At 37.2% G+C, this 13,223-nt stretch overlaps 3 protein-coding genes across 3 annotated transcripts; all 3 read right to left on the reverse strand.

Moving 5' to 3' along the window:
• LOC120000384 (heparan-alpha-glucosaminide N-acetyltransferase-like) lies at positions 1-4,630 on the reverse strand. The gene is made up of 13 exons (XM_038848455.1): positions 4,133-4,630; positions 2,699-2,836; positions 2,522-2,603; positions 2,247-2,323; positions 1,980-2,086; positions 1,705-1,822; positions 1,477-1,593; positions 1,306-1,397; positions 1,005-1,071; positions 838-916; positions 658-749; positions 403-546; positions 1-314 (listed from the first exon to the last, which is right to left on the reverse strand). Exons 1-13 carry the CDS (start codon positions 4,433-4,435, stop codon positions 288-290), a joined length of 1,443 nt encoding a protein of 480 aa, XP_038704383.1. The 5' UTR covers positions 4,436-4,630; the 3' UTR covers positions 1-287.
• A 2,167-nt stretch (positions 4,631-6,797) lies between these two features.
• Positions 6,798-9,121, reverse strand: LOC120000385 (histone-lysine N-methyltransferase ASHR2). Its single transcript, XM_038848456.1, has 2 exons — positions 7,907-9,121; positions 6,798-7,137 (listed from the first exon to the last, which is right to left on the reverse strand). Exon 1 carries the CDS (start codon positions 9,093-9,095, stop codon positions 7,917-7,919), a length of 1,179 nt encoding a protein of 392 aa, XP_038704384.1. The 5' UTR covers positions 9,096-9,121; the 3' UTR covers positions 6,798-7,137; positions 7,907-7,916.
• Positions 9,122-10,624: 1,503 nt separating this feature from the next.
• On the reverse strand, positions 10,625-13,148 carry LOC120000547 (NADH dehydrogenase [ubiquinone] 1 alpha subcomplex subunit 2-like). The gene is made up of 3 exons (XM_038848663.1): positions 12,989-13,148; positions 11,800-11,906; positions 10,625-10,982 (listed from the first exon to the last, which is right to left on the reverse strand). Exons 1-3 carry the CDS (start codon positions 13,072-13,074, stop codon positions 10,870-10,872), a joined length of 306 nt encoding a protein of 101 aa, XP_038704591.1. The 5' UTR covers positions 13,075-13,148; the 3' UTR covers positions 10,625-10,869.
• Positions 13,149-13,223: the final 75 nt, after the last annotated feature.

The raw sequence follows: 13,223 nt of genomic DNA on the forward strand, positions 1-13,223 counted from the left end.
TTATAGTAAGTGAATAGATAATACTTCGATATTGAAAATTTAGATCCGCTTACATTATTGAGAAGAGAAGATAGATAGATAGATAGACAGATACTCCGAATATATGCGCCGGCTGTTTTTGCCTATGAAATTTACAAAAGCTATGCTCAATTTTCATGTGCTTAGTTTGCTGTAACCAAAGAAATCAGAGAAAATGTGCTTTCCAGGTTCCAGCGGGTCAGCATGATAAGATCGTGCAGTTGCGAAGGCGATGGCTGAGGTAGCAACACAATTTGTTGCCATAATTTTCATTTTCCAATTCCTATCAAGCTAAGCTGCAAGAGATAACAATGTTGTCAGGCCGCGATATGAAACGACAGATAGAGCAAAAGAATTCTTGCAGTTTAAGAGCAAAAGGCATACAATGTTGTTCTGAGGCTGCTTCCAATAGAATCCCTGTAGCATCACAGGGAGTACATTGCAGGCTGCGAGGACGTAAATCATCAAAGCATGCTTTCCCATCCACTCGAACACCATATTTACACGCCTAAATCCACACACATCAACCTGTAGAGGAATCCCATGAACACTTGTTTAAATTTCATAAGCTAATGCTAGATAATGTCACAGTAAAAGAGAGTCAAAAGTCGATCATTTCTCGAAGACAAGGTGTCTAACCATCACATAAATTGCGGTAAAAAGAAGGCCAGCAGCTCCGCCAGTCACACACATGTAGCTGAATGTGTAAAGAGCCTTGTTTATATGCATCCCTGCAACAAGTAGCCATATTAATTTAAAGAAAAGAAGAGAAAAACGATTGCTCGAATTCCAACATGATACTAAAAAGAAAGTACATACCAAAGAAGTCCAAACCAAGGCCCAGGACGACAAGACATGATGATACGATCGTCCAGTGGAGGATCCTATCCCAGTGATCCTGCAAGAGCCAAGGCGAATGAGTTTATCATAAGATGGGGGGGAAAAAAAGAGAGAGTAAAAGCTCTATGAAGTGGGAATCTCGTCACCTTAAAATGGACAATGATGTGGCCATAGTGCAAACCAACCAAGCAAGTTGTAATGGCCATCACTGAACTACAACCACCATAAAGTGTTAACTTCAATATACATGTATATATATTGTTGTTAGATGAAATTGAAACAAAAGGACTCTTAATTGCTTCCCACTTATTAATCTTGTTTTTCTATATGATGATGATATGACAGTAATGTTCTTTAATATATTCGTGCGAAATTTATTTAAAATTCCTTATACGTATTTGAGGAATGACCTTGCGAGGAAGAAAAAGAAAGAAATTGTAGACAGACCTCAGAATTCCTTCGGGATCAAAAGGGGCTTGACACCATGAAGGAGCATCAGAAGGTAGTGGGCCATAATCTGGGGAATTTATGCTGCATTGCTGTGAGGAACACAAATTACGAGAAGGACAGTAGAAATGCCAAAATGAAAAAGAAAACCAGTATGCAAAACAAAAATACCTTAGTTCGTGCGTAGACTGGTTTCAAATATAGATGTCGAATGCCCAATACTTTACGATCAATCATTCCAACAGCATTACAAGCTGGTCCAGTGTTACCCCTTGTTCCACACTTCACCTGTAAATGAAAGAGAACGAAAAGAAGAAATCAGGCAACTCGTTCAAATAGAAATCCAACTAGGGGGAAATCCTTGAAATTGTCAAAACTTCTCTAAATGGTGAAACTTACTGAAAAGATTTTCGGTGCTGAAGATGAGGTCTCAACTGGAATCTGATATTCCCAGTCAGGAACATACAAGCCGTATAACAATGAAAGATATATAACGGAAAGAACCAAAACGACAACCCTGGCAGAGGGACAGAAGGGCAAACCGTTTTATTCAGCATAAACTCTGATAATCAAATAAAATTTAAAAGCAAAAGAGCAGGCTATTAGTGTAGATTTGTAGTGTTCCACAGGCATGAATGAGAACATTCATTAAACTATCATAAAGAAAGACCCACCACTGAAAACGATACTTCTTCAGCGCCAACAGTTTTGTACCAGTATCATCCTCGCCCTTCAGCCAAATCTCACATGCTGCTGCCACTATATATGCTAGTGCAATTCTCTGGGGGAAAAACATATGCTGTTAAGAGTAGCAATAACAAATCCTCTCGTGACAATAGTATAAAAGCTAGCAGCGAAATAATGCCTGTGAGTAACAACAACTAAAGAGTAATATAGACAAACTGTTTTTTCATGTTACAGAACAGAAATCCTGATCATACCTGCAATACCCCCATCAGTCTCATTAGCCGAATATCAACTCCATAAGTTAGATTGTTTATGCCATGAAAAAAACCTCCTGAACAGAACACATACAAAAATCCATTTAGACCATCTAAACCGAGCATCATGAGAGGAACTTTCCGCATATAGGATAGCTAGTACTCTTGCAGCGCAAGAGAGAATTCTCATTTTGAAGACTTCGCACCAATAAATTTTAAAAGTTGAAAAGAACATATACTTCCTAGAATAAAAAATTAAAGTTATTGTGCAGGACCTTGAAGAACAATGCCTACTAAAAGAAGCTTCAAAGCTCGCAATGTTGCTTTCTTAGTTGCACTGGTCCGGCAAGACAATTTCTGCATGAAACAAAATTTTAGTTAAGTTTGAGAAGTTATAACTAGCAATGGTAGCATGTTCATAAAAAAACATTTTCTGAGGAAAATGTATATACCTTGTAAGTAAGTCCGAGGGCAACGCCAACAATAAAGAGAAAAAATGGCATGACAAGGTCTGCAAGGGTTAGTCCATTCCATGGTGAATGATTAATAGCTGGCACGAGTCCTCCCACATCATCCACTAGTATCATAAGCTAGCATTCAGAACCAGAGACATTCAGAAAGGCAAATTAGTTTACTATAACATACTATAGAAATCCACAACAAAACACAAAACAAAACACAATGTGCATATAACAGAATTACCAATCAGCAATATAATGTTACCAAAACGAAGTCGTAGTGAAAAAAATTGCTGAATTTTCAACAACTAAGTTAAATTATGTGGGACATTGTAATCAAAGATGATCCAAACACTTTGGTGAAAAAAATTTACCCTCAACCAACTCATTTATCCTTAACTACTTAAATCATTATGATTTATCTTCTATTAATCAAGATTTGGATTAGTGCATGAAACGTAAAATACAAGCTTTTATGGAGAGGTTCATGACCATTTCATTCACCTACATGGTTTTTTCACTGGCTCAAATTCAATGAAGTTAGCAATTATTGAATATCAATAATACTACGTAGGTAGGAGAATTCAATGCACAAACAAACCATCTGGTTCTTGTTCTGTCCTGGTTCTGGGTTTATTTATGGTTCAGTAAATAAGCAATAATGGCAGCTGTTCAGGCGCAGAAGCCAAAAACCTAAAAAAATGGATTTTGTACATGAAAACTACAGTAGTCCTGCAACATTAGGGTCTAAACTAGGGTAGCCCCTCACTCACGCTAGGGGGGCACTACGAAAGAGACATCAAATCAGGGTCAGGGGCATAAAAACAAGATGACGTGTCATCACTTGTTTTTTATTTTTAATTTTTTTTTTTTACTTTTTTGTGGAGGAGAATAGGAGATGATGTTTTGTACGTCATCATGCTTTCTTTAGGGTAAAGGGTTGGGCAGATCTATGATTTTAATTCTTAAATAAATTCACAGGAAAAAAATAAAAAACAGTATATATATATATATATATTTTATCAAATGGGTTAAAAATAATTAAAAAAGGAATGCATGAACTGATATAAAGGTAATGTTATACTTAAATAATTATAATTCCAAAAGAATTTAACTTTGTTTCTTAAAAAGCAAAAACTGCTTAAGAGATAAGATAAGAAGGAACAAAAAAAAAAATCAAATGCAGAAATTGAAATGATAAGATGGATTATAAATGATATAGATATAGATATGATATAATTATCATAATTAAAATTCCAAATCAAACTCTAATAATCATCACTTAAGGAGAATATAAATATTAATTGACAAGTAATTTTTGAGAAAATTTGGACTTATTTTGACTTAATAAAAAGAAAAGAAAATAAAATAGAACAGAACAAACAGAGGAAACCGGAATCGACGATGAATAATCAGAATCGACATTACCGCAACAGTGAGACCCCGAAAGACGTCGAGCGAGACAAGCCGCGGTTGTCGCTGCTGCTGCCGTTGTTGTTGTGGTGGTTGATTGTGACGGTGGTGGTGGTGGTGCTTGTTGGAGTTGGAAGGCGAAAGCACCAACGGATCTTTTTCTTCAACCTCTTTGTTCATAATAACAGTACAAGCATTATTGGTATTCGAGATCTGGATCGCCGATTCAACATCACCATTGTCGATCCTCATCAACGAATTCCTATTTCTAGTCTCAAAATCATCTTCTCCTCCTTTAATAGGCTCATACATACCCATTAATAGACTCTCCAAAACCAAATAAAATCTTTTTTATCCTACCAATCCTGAAAAATAAGAAGAATCCCAACCTCTTTTTCTTCTTCTTCTTGCGGCGTTGTTGTTGTTGTTGGGAGGAGATGAGTTTGTTTGAATGGTTAGTGCATTGTTGGGTATATATAGCGAGAGAAGGGGGAGAGAATCGTTATTCGTTAAAAATATCTTAGCAAATATATATGGTAAGGAAAAGCATATAAGGATAGAATTTAATTATATATAGAACTCGTATTGGATTATTTCTTTTTTTTTATCCTACGTGGATTTTTTTCTCCTGATTAACGATGATAAACACGAGGATCTCGCTCTGTTTAAGTTAAGATTTTGTTTTTTTTTTAAAAAATCTTGGGTGAGTGAATGACCAACCTGCCAAGAGTTTCATACGCATGGAGCTTCTCCTTAGGCGTTATATTCCCCATACTATGAGACAATGCATTTGACTCCTTATAAATAATAAAATAGCACACTCACTTCCTTATCGAGGGGGTCCGTTGTAAATTCATTGCGTCATCTTATATATGTTTTAATAAAATTATAATTGCATTTTGATCGAGATTATGAGTTAATTGTATTTTTTTTGTTCCAAACAAAAATTAAATTGAACATTAAAATTATAGACCGTTAAATATAAACTCGAAATATAATGTTGGATTCATAATCCCAATCAAAACAAAATCACAACTTTTAAATGAAGTTTAATAAATAAAAAAAGTGTTGTAATTTACAGCCTTTTTTTGTTGTAAATTTGGACTTCTAGTGAACCGTCTCAAAGTAGGGGGGTGGGGGGCTTATTTGAAGATTTTCAATAAATTGAAAAGATTTTTGTGGTAGTGGAATTGATATTTATTGTTGGTGCAAATAAAGGGTAAGAAAAGAAACGGTGGAGAGTGAGTGAGTGACTGATGAATGGAGATCTTTCGGAAAGCTGAAGTGGTAAGTATTTTAAAGTAAGATAGAAAAGAAAGGACGGGGAAGTGATAAGAGAATCCCAATCACTAAAACCAGTAAAGTCATATGGAAATCAGACAAGCACCCATTACTACACGTCAAAAAGTCGACACAACAGAACAACAACAACAAAAGCCCACAAAGACGCAAAGGCTTGCCGCCACTGCAATGTAGAAACTCAACGTATGTTTTGTTAACTAGACAGACGTGCTTTAGTAGTTAACAAATACGTCATTGTTAGTGTAATTATACAAAACACAAAGTGTTTTTTCTTTTTTTAATTACATGAGAATAAGAGATTCGAACTCGAGATCTCTATGACGTATCACACATGTGAGTGCCAAACTACTCGTAGTTCTCTACATACAAAGACAAGTTAGTGCTATAGTTAGGTCTAAATAAAAAATTAACCGCTATAATGGCCAAGCCAAAGAGAAAGTGAAGAGGGTGCAACAAATTCATTGCTTTATGATTAAATAAAGTGTTGGTGCAAACGGCAGTGTCACCTACAGTGGACCACTTTGCCATTGTGGTTGATGCGATAGTGTTCAGGTAGGTATTGGATTCCACAAATGTTGAAATTCAGTAACCTTGAACACGTTATCTCTACTTCTAGGCATATTTCCACCACTACCAAAATTTTCTAGACATCTTTCACGCAAGTCATGTCGAATAGGAGGAAAAAAAAAAGGGCTTACTTGGCTACGATGTCTGCCTCTAGCTTGAGAATATATGCACCCACTTCTTCGACCTCAATTTCAGCATGTAGAGGATCCCACAATATGTTTAGTGGAACAAAAATCTGTATAATAGTGATGCGTAAAACGTTTATTTAGGCGATCCATAAAGTGCATTCCAGATGTCGGTTAACAAGTTTGGAATGCTAGACAACGACGGATGATAAGCCTGATTCGTGACCATTCATCAGCAAGCATCCAAATAAAGGCTTATTAAACGCAGCTTTGTAGTGGGGCTCAATGCTGGAAAAGCCATGTGACTGAGATCCATACATCTGCCAATTTAGAAGCCCACAAGATTGCCAAATGGGCCAGCCATATTTCCATCAACTTATTGCTGATGCAAAGCAATGTATGTATGGAAACATCATGCGGCCTTGGATGCTACAGGAGGGATAGTTCTTCAGATTCCCATTGTTCTCTCAGGGAACTGGGTCTTGGCTTTGGAGAAAGAAAGAGGGAGGGAGGGAAAAAAGCGCTTGAAAAAAGACAAGAGTGCACCACAATGGCACAATGAGAGAGATTTGTGAATCTAATTCAATCGTTCGGAGTCTCCTACGGCATTTTGCTATCAGACTCTCCAAGTGAAACCCACAATCTAAGAAGCCAACCGGAATCCAAACATCAAAAGCACCATAGGGTTGTAATTTGACCAGAAACTAGATTACTGCATGCATTCATGAAAGAAAATTCCAGAGTAGAAGAATATGACAAACAAATTAGATCAACTACCACTGGCAAAATCTATCTGGACAGCATGTCGGCTATCCACTGCCTCAACAAGCACCGGCAGTTGCTACCCAGCCTGTGGTATAGAACAGGAATTAAGACAGCTTTTACATTTTCCTAAATGTAAAGAGTGTTCTCAAGAAAGATCTCAATTGTATAAAATACCAGGGGGGGGGGGGTGGAAAAGGAAGAGGAAGATGACCATTTAGAGGATTTGAAAAGGAAGCGGAAGATAGCCACAAAACGGGGTACCTGAAACCAGAATATAAAAGAATTTCATAAGCAGCTAAAGGAGTGGAGAAAGACCGGGAAAAAAGTCGATTATAAATTCAGAAGAAATACCATTCTACCAATATCCACAGCATAACAATGGACTGAGATTCACGTCAGTTCGCATACTAACATAGAAAACACGGGCTCTACTCTTTCTAGAATACGAATTGGTTATATTAATTTAGCTCATCTATGAATCGAAATGATGTACTCACAAATCACCCTTGTGATTATTTCCCCTCCAAGGGGTTTAACTACAATCAATCTCTCTTGTTGTCTATGAACATGGCTGTGAATCTCATGATTATCAATATATCTTACTATAACTCTACATGTGAGAATGCACCGTAAACCATCCTTACACAACTTGATGAATAATATCAAAAGATTGACTGAGAGATACTAATTATGAGATGGAGGAGGATAAAAAGTACTTAAAAGGCATAATTCACTGAGTCTTAAATAGACTTGATTGTTCAGAAAACAAACAAGAAGCATCCAAAAGGACCAAAACTAATAAATTTAGCTCGCGGAATAAGTTGAAGATCATATCTTCAAGACTTCAACCACATTATACTTGTACCCACTACATCTACAAGGAAATACAAAGGGTGGAAACACACAAGCTATTGTGATTCATTCATAACTTGCAAAAAGCTCACCAATTTGACTGGACTGCTGGCATCATCACACAACTAAAAATATGGGTACTTTGAGTAATTGGATAGAGAAAGAACAATAAACTTACAGAAGAAAGGTCACTGGTTGATGACTTCATCCTTCTTGAGGTTGCCACAGACATTGCACTCCAAAACATTGGATGTGGAAGAACCGGAAGGAGGCAAAGGAGCCAATGTACCGCCGCAATTCTCTTCATTGCACATGTATCTCAAAAAGAAATAGGCGTGAGGAAAGTCCGAGTCTGAGGCTCCATTCTCATGTTCAGCTCCCGAGGTTTCCTCTGCATCCATTTCTTCATCCTGGTCCTCTTCCATGACCTCCTCATCCTCTCCGTCTTCCCCAGCATCGTCCTCATTGTCAGACCAGGTAGCTTCGACCTTGCATCGATCGCAGTCACATGAGAAGCCATAGTCTTCCAACAACCTCTTTTGCCGGCTGGAGTAGTTCATATTAACGGGAAAATAACTCAAACAGATCTCCCTGCCTTGTGGAACATCATGAATCATCCTGATAATCATGTCTGTGTTGTTAGCATCAGAGGCAGAATCAATGTAATCGAATCTGCAAGCATTTGGAAGGCAATCATGGTTGAAGAAGGAGGCAGTCGGGTATATAGCGTATGCTCGAACGGATCTCTGTCCATTCTTCTGAATAAGGGGTTCCATCAGACAAAACGCATTGAGCTTGTCTTTGGCAAGTAGAGCCGCCGAGAGTTCTAATGAAACTCCGGGAAGTTGGGTGGGAGGACAGACGGAGCAGATGAGGGAATGGAGGAACTGAGCGTCGCCAGCATCACAATCGAAAACACGACCTTGAAGAGAGAGAAGAATCTGGAAGTGAGCAGGAGAAACAAGAGCAATGTTGTATGCGGCGACGAGGAATTGAGCTTGGACCTGGCGTTCCGGTGGCTGCAGCGAAAGGGAATCTCGGAGGCGGCAGAGAGCTTGACATACCCAAGGAGAGTGGGACGAAGATTGGGCCACAGAGAGACATCTTTGGCTACAGAAATGGAGGGCGGAGCAGCATGGACATGAAAACACCGAAGAGGCTGACGATAATGTTCTGAAGCAGTAATCGCAGTAATACGAGGAATTCTGGTGCTGCTGGGGTTTGATTAGAGGAAGAGCAGAGTAGACAAGGATGGGAGATTCTCTAAGGACGATTTCCCCTGCCCTTAGCGGCTGAGTGGCTACCAGAGCCCTTCCTCTCCCGGCTACCTCCTCAACCCTAATTACGCCCTCCACCGCGGCCGCCATCGATCTCCTCCGTTCTAAAAAGCCTAAAACCCTTAATTAGGACTTTTCTCCCATTTCATCTTGAACCGAGCCGAACGTTTCATCTCAAGCATAAAATTTAAACTAGTTAACATGAAAATAGAGGTATGTGAAAGTTTTTTGATACTTTGTTAACATGAAAAGTAGTAGAGTTTTAATTGTAGAAAATAGAGATAATTGTGAGATGAAGATAAAATATGTACAATACTTGTTTTTTAATTTGTTAAGAAATTTTTTTTCTAATAGGGTGTAAGAAATTTGATGCATAAGCAATAAGTATGTCAAGAGTTTATCAATTTTTATTTGCGTCGTTAGTATCTATAAAGTGTTATAAGTCACCAAAGACATGTTTATGAGACAATATTGTATGGTTAGTACAACAATCTCTACAAAGTGACATTTAATATCGAAAAGTACAATGTAGCATAAGTAGTATTTTTGAAATGATATTTTTGGAATAAAATTCTTAATATTTTTAAAATAAGATTTTTGAATTTATATTTTTGAAATGTTATGTATGACTGGTAGATTTATGCCTATAATCACTTTGACCTTCAACAACTCATTGAATTCTACTGTGCTTTCCTGTCACCACTTACATGTTCCAATACCAAATGGGATGAATTTACTTACACATTAGAACAATATAGCATGAGAAAAGCCTCTCATGTTGTGTATGTTGCAATCCAAACAGACTACTAAACCTGACCAAACTCTAAACATGCACAATACATAAATTAAATACTACAAAAACACACAAAATACATCAAAAACACACTAAATGATAAAAACACACAAAAATTCCCACAAAGTGATGGTAATTAATACCAAAAACACAAAATGTTTTCAAACTAAATACTACAAATGAATTTCATTAATTGAGTAATATCAAAAGACTCTCATAATTAGCAATACATGACCTTTGAGAAACCAAAACAACATCAAACCACTCCTATGAAACATTAAATTCCCATATAATTCAATATAATTTTAAAATTATTTGAATACTATTAATTGTATGAGTGTGGTTGTGAGTCTTAAAGTATATGAATGTGGTTGTGGGTATTAAAGTTTTGTAATATATTTATGTGTGTGGTTGTGGGTCTTAAAGTTTTCTAATATATTTTAAAATTTTCTTTTGTCTATTTAGGCTTTTTTGTAAAGACGTCCACGTGGCATCATGAATTAAGGAGAAGCCTTGTAGATCCTCAGTTATATATATATATATATTGATGATGATGATATAAATTTCTCCCCCTTTTTTTTAATGAAAAATTAGCAATAAATCCCTCTGAATTTTTCTGGGCATATAAAAGCAGTTGTCCTTCTCCAAATTAGGATTTCCGCTTTTTTGGATCGTCTAGTTTCTGTGGATACATCAAACCCATATGAAAGTAGAAGGTCACCCATCCTTATAGTATTCCCACATCAACACACTTAATTGTAAAGTTATCATGAGATATTATCCTCCAATAAAACACAAAATGGTAAAAAATTGAAATTATATATATGTTAACTGCCTAAAATGGGCAAAAATATTGGTTATCATTTTTGGAGGGAGAAAAACTGAACTCAATTGTATGTTTCCTGAGCAAACAGCAAAACAGGATACAGAGTATGCGATTCTCAAATACAAGTGAGAATTCTCAGAAAGCAGTCACATTGAAACCAAGAGATTAAACAACAGGCAAACAATAGTAGGGAGATCTTCCCACGGTTGTCGGTTTGTTTTATTGCTAATGGTTCAGCAGGAGCATTATGATGATCTTTTCAGTGCTCCTCCAATCTTCACAAGCTCTTCCATGGCCTTCTCGATGTGTGGCTGCTCTACGATACCTTTCAGACAAATGCCCCTCTCCACACCCATATCTGTTGTAAACGTTAAATCAATGAGAAATATGTATAATATCCAAGGGAAAGAGCACAAGACTGAAGTGCTAACTAAAATATAAGAAATAAACAAAGATGAGAATGTAAACCCGGCAATGCCCTCCTCAATCGCATCCAGTGCAGTCAGGCAAAAAACACTTAATTGCATTAATTGAGCCAGAAAAACAGCATACAGCCATGAAGAAACTGACCCATTATGAAGTACTTGTGTTCGCAATTCCAAACACAGCAGACCGCACAACAACTAAGTTAATTTATATTAGCATTGTCAACTGAAGTTTGATGCAAAAAAACTTACAGTTAGTACTTTGCCCAGTGGACTCATCTCATCTATTGGAGAAAAAATCGTCAAAAAATACTCAAAAAGAAAAAGATAAAAGAAAAAACCGTCACACATTTTAAACAAAGAGGAACCCAACAACACAACCCCGTTGGTGCCTTTTTTATGCAATGGGCAAGAATGTTTTAAGGCATCTGCAGCAGGTAACATTAGAGAAAAGTGGTTACCAGAATGACCATTCAGGCTGCATTTTCCTCCCTAAAACCGCAAAAGAGTATTAAACTGTGTAATTATGCCAAGACCAGAACTAACATAGCAGCCTTATCACATAGTACAATAATGCATATGTCCATCAAAACAAAGCGCAATTGGCAACATAGTCGATTTTAGTAAGTTCCTCCGTAAAAACTTTAAAGAAACAAGAACATGTTATTGCAGGCTTGAAGCAACAGAAAAAACAGATGAAACAAACACAGGAACAGACGGGTAACAATAGAAGAAGCAGAGAGATGATACCAAATCTAGCCCACAATTGTGGCTCAATCCCCTTGCACTCACGGATCAAAATTGGAAGTTTGGGGTTTAAAGTCTTGAGATCCTTGTAATTCCTTTCTATGAACTCCCTGTCAAGACAACAGATAGCACAGAAAACTTTTGTAAGCATATACCATAATATCAAGTCCCACCAATGAACTAAAGTTTTTTTGCTTTCCTTCTTTGTATTTTGTAAATCTCTTCGAGAGCCTACCAGGCAGTAAAAGGGTCAACGTACTTTTCAAGCCATTCACCTACATCTAGATCGTCTTTGATTGCTCATTGATCAGAAAATAATATTTATGCAATTTTTCTTAAGCACATGGAGCCTTCAAATTTTATCTTTTGCTTGAGGAGAAGGTTTATAGTTAGCTTCATTAAGATGGTAGGAAGAACACAATATCACAAGATATTTAACCATTGATATGCCTCGAAGAAATGTAAATGCTGCCATGCGCAGAACCAATACAGGAAATTAAGCTCATTGAAGTTGACAATGAAATGGTCTTGAATATAAATTCTTTTTGCATTCGATAACATAAAAAAGATTAACCGGGGAATTGTCTACAGAGTTCATAACTAGTAAGAGAAGATGCTTTCCCAGCCCACATTTAGATTCAGATTTACCCGAACATTCTTGATTCAACCTAAGATGTACTTATTGGACTCTCCGTATCAACAAATGGATACAGCCAAGGTATTTGTGCAAATAGGTAATTAGACGTAATCCACATCACTATGCAAAGTGAGACAGAAATTTGACATGACAGGCATGCACATAATAATTCCCAAAACATGGCATATCAACATGGCATGCATGGTGAGATGAAAAACACATGTTCCCAATGCACACATAATACTTTAATGTTCATGGAGCCTAGCTAATCCCATTCATTCACAATCAGGTTTCAGAAGGAGCAATAATAAGTGGATCTCACAGGATTGCAGGCACTGATTTGATTCCAGAGGGAATTTACTAAGTCGTGGGAAGATACTGACCCTGCTGTGTAATTAAAAAATGCTTCGCACAATAAATCAATCAATATCGTAAAAAGATTGGAGATTCCCCCATAAAACACAGAGAATTGCAAGCAACAGACTAGCAATTACAACCTGGCAGCATTTCCAAGGCCTTGGCTACTTCGATAACAATACAAGCGAAGAAGAATACCTAGTGAGGGAGCTTTCTGGGGAAGACGGGCAGAATAGGATCCGAAGCTCCTTCAAATTCCGAGATAGTTGAGCTCTCCATGCCATCTCCGCTGAAGCTTCAGTCGATTTTTCAGAACAAATATTCCTGCTCTCGCCTGTGAACAAAATTCACAAATCTCTAATTCGACGAAACCATTGGGCATGTATTGGGCCTCTTTTCCAAAGTTTGGAAACATCACTTATAATGGGGGCCC

The sequence above is a fragment of the Tripterygium wilfordii genome, chromosome 6, assembly GCF_013401445.1.
Source record: "Tripterygium wilfordii isolate XIE 37 chromosome 6, ASM1340144v1, whole genome shotgun sequence".
In the NCBI taxonomy this organism is placed as follows: Eukaryota; Viridiplantae; Streptophyta; class Magnoliopsida; order Celastrales; family Celastraceae; genus Tripterygium; species Tripterygium wilfordii.

Excerpts from the sequence above, each read along its gene's own strand:
- LOC120000384 (XM_038848455.1), bottom strand. The coding sequence starts at position 4,435 with ATGGGTATGTATGAGCCTATTAAAGGAGGAGAAGATGATTTTGAGACT. Across the intron at positions 917-1,004 it reads ACATCATTGTCCATTTTAAG|GATCACTGGGATAGGATCCT; the intron begins GTGACGAGATTC and ends TGGCTCTTGCAG. Across the intron at positions 547-657 it reads TTACCGCAATTTATGTGATG|GTTGATGTGTGTGGATTTAG; the intron begins GTTAGACACCTT and ends ATTCCTCTACAG.
- LOC120000385 (XM_038848456.1), bottom strand. The coding sequence starts at position 9,095 with ATGGCGGCCGCGGTGGAGGGCGTAATTAGGGTTGAGGAGGTAGCCGGG.
- LOC120000547 (XM_038848663.1), bottom strand. The coding sequence starts at position 13,074 with ATGGCATGGAGAGCTCAACTATCTCGGAATTTGAAGGAGCTTCGGATC. Across the intron at positions 11,907-12,988 it reads CCAGAAAGCTCCCTCACTAG|GGAGTTCATAGAAAGGAATT; the intron begins GTATTCTTCTTC and ends TTGTCTTGACAG. Across the intron at positions 10,983-11,799 it reads ACAATTGTGGGCTAGATTTG|ATATGGGTGTGGAGAGGGGC; the intron begins GTATCATCTCTC and ends CGTTTACAACAG.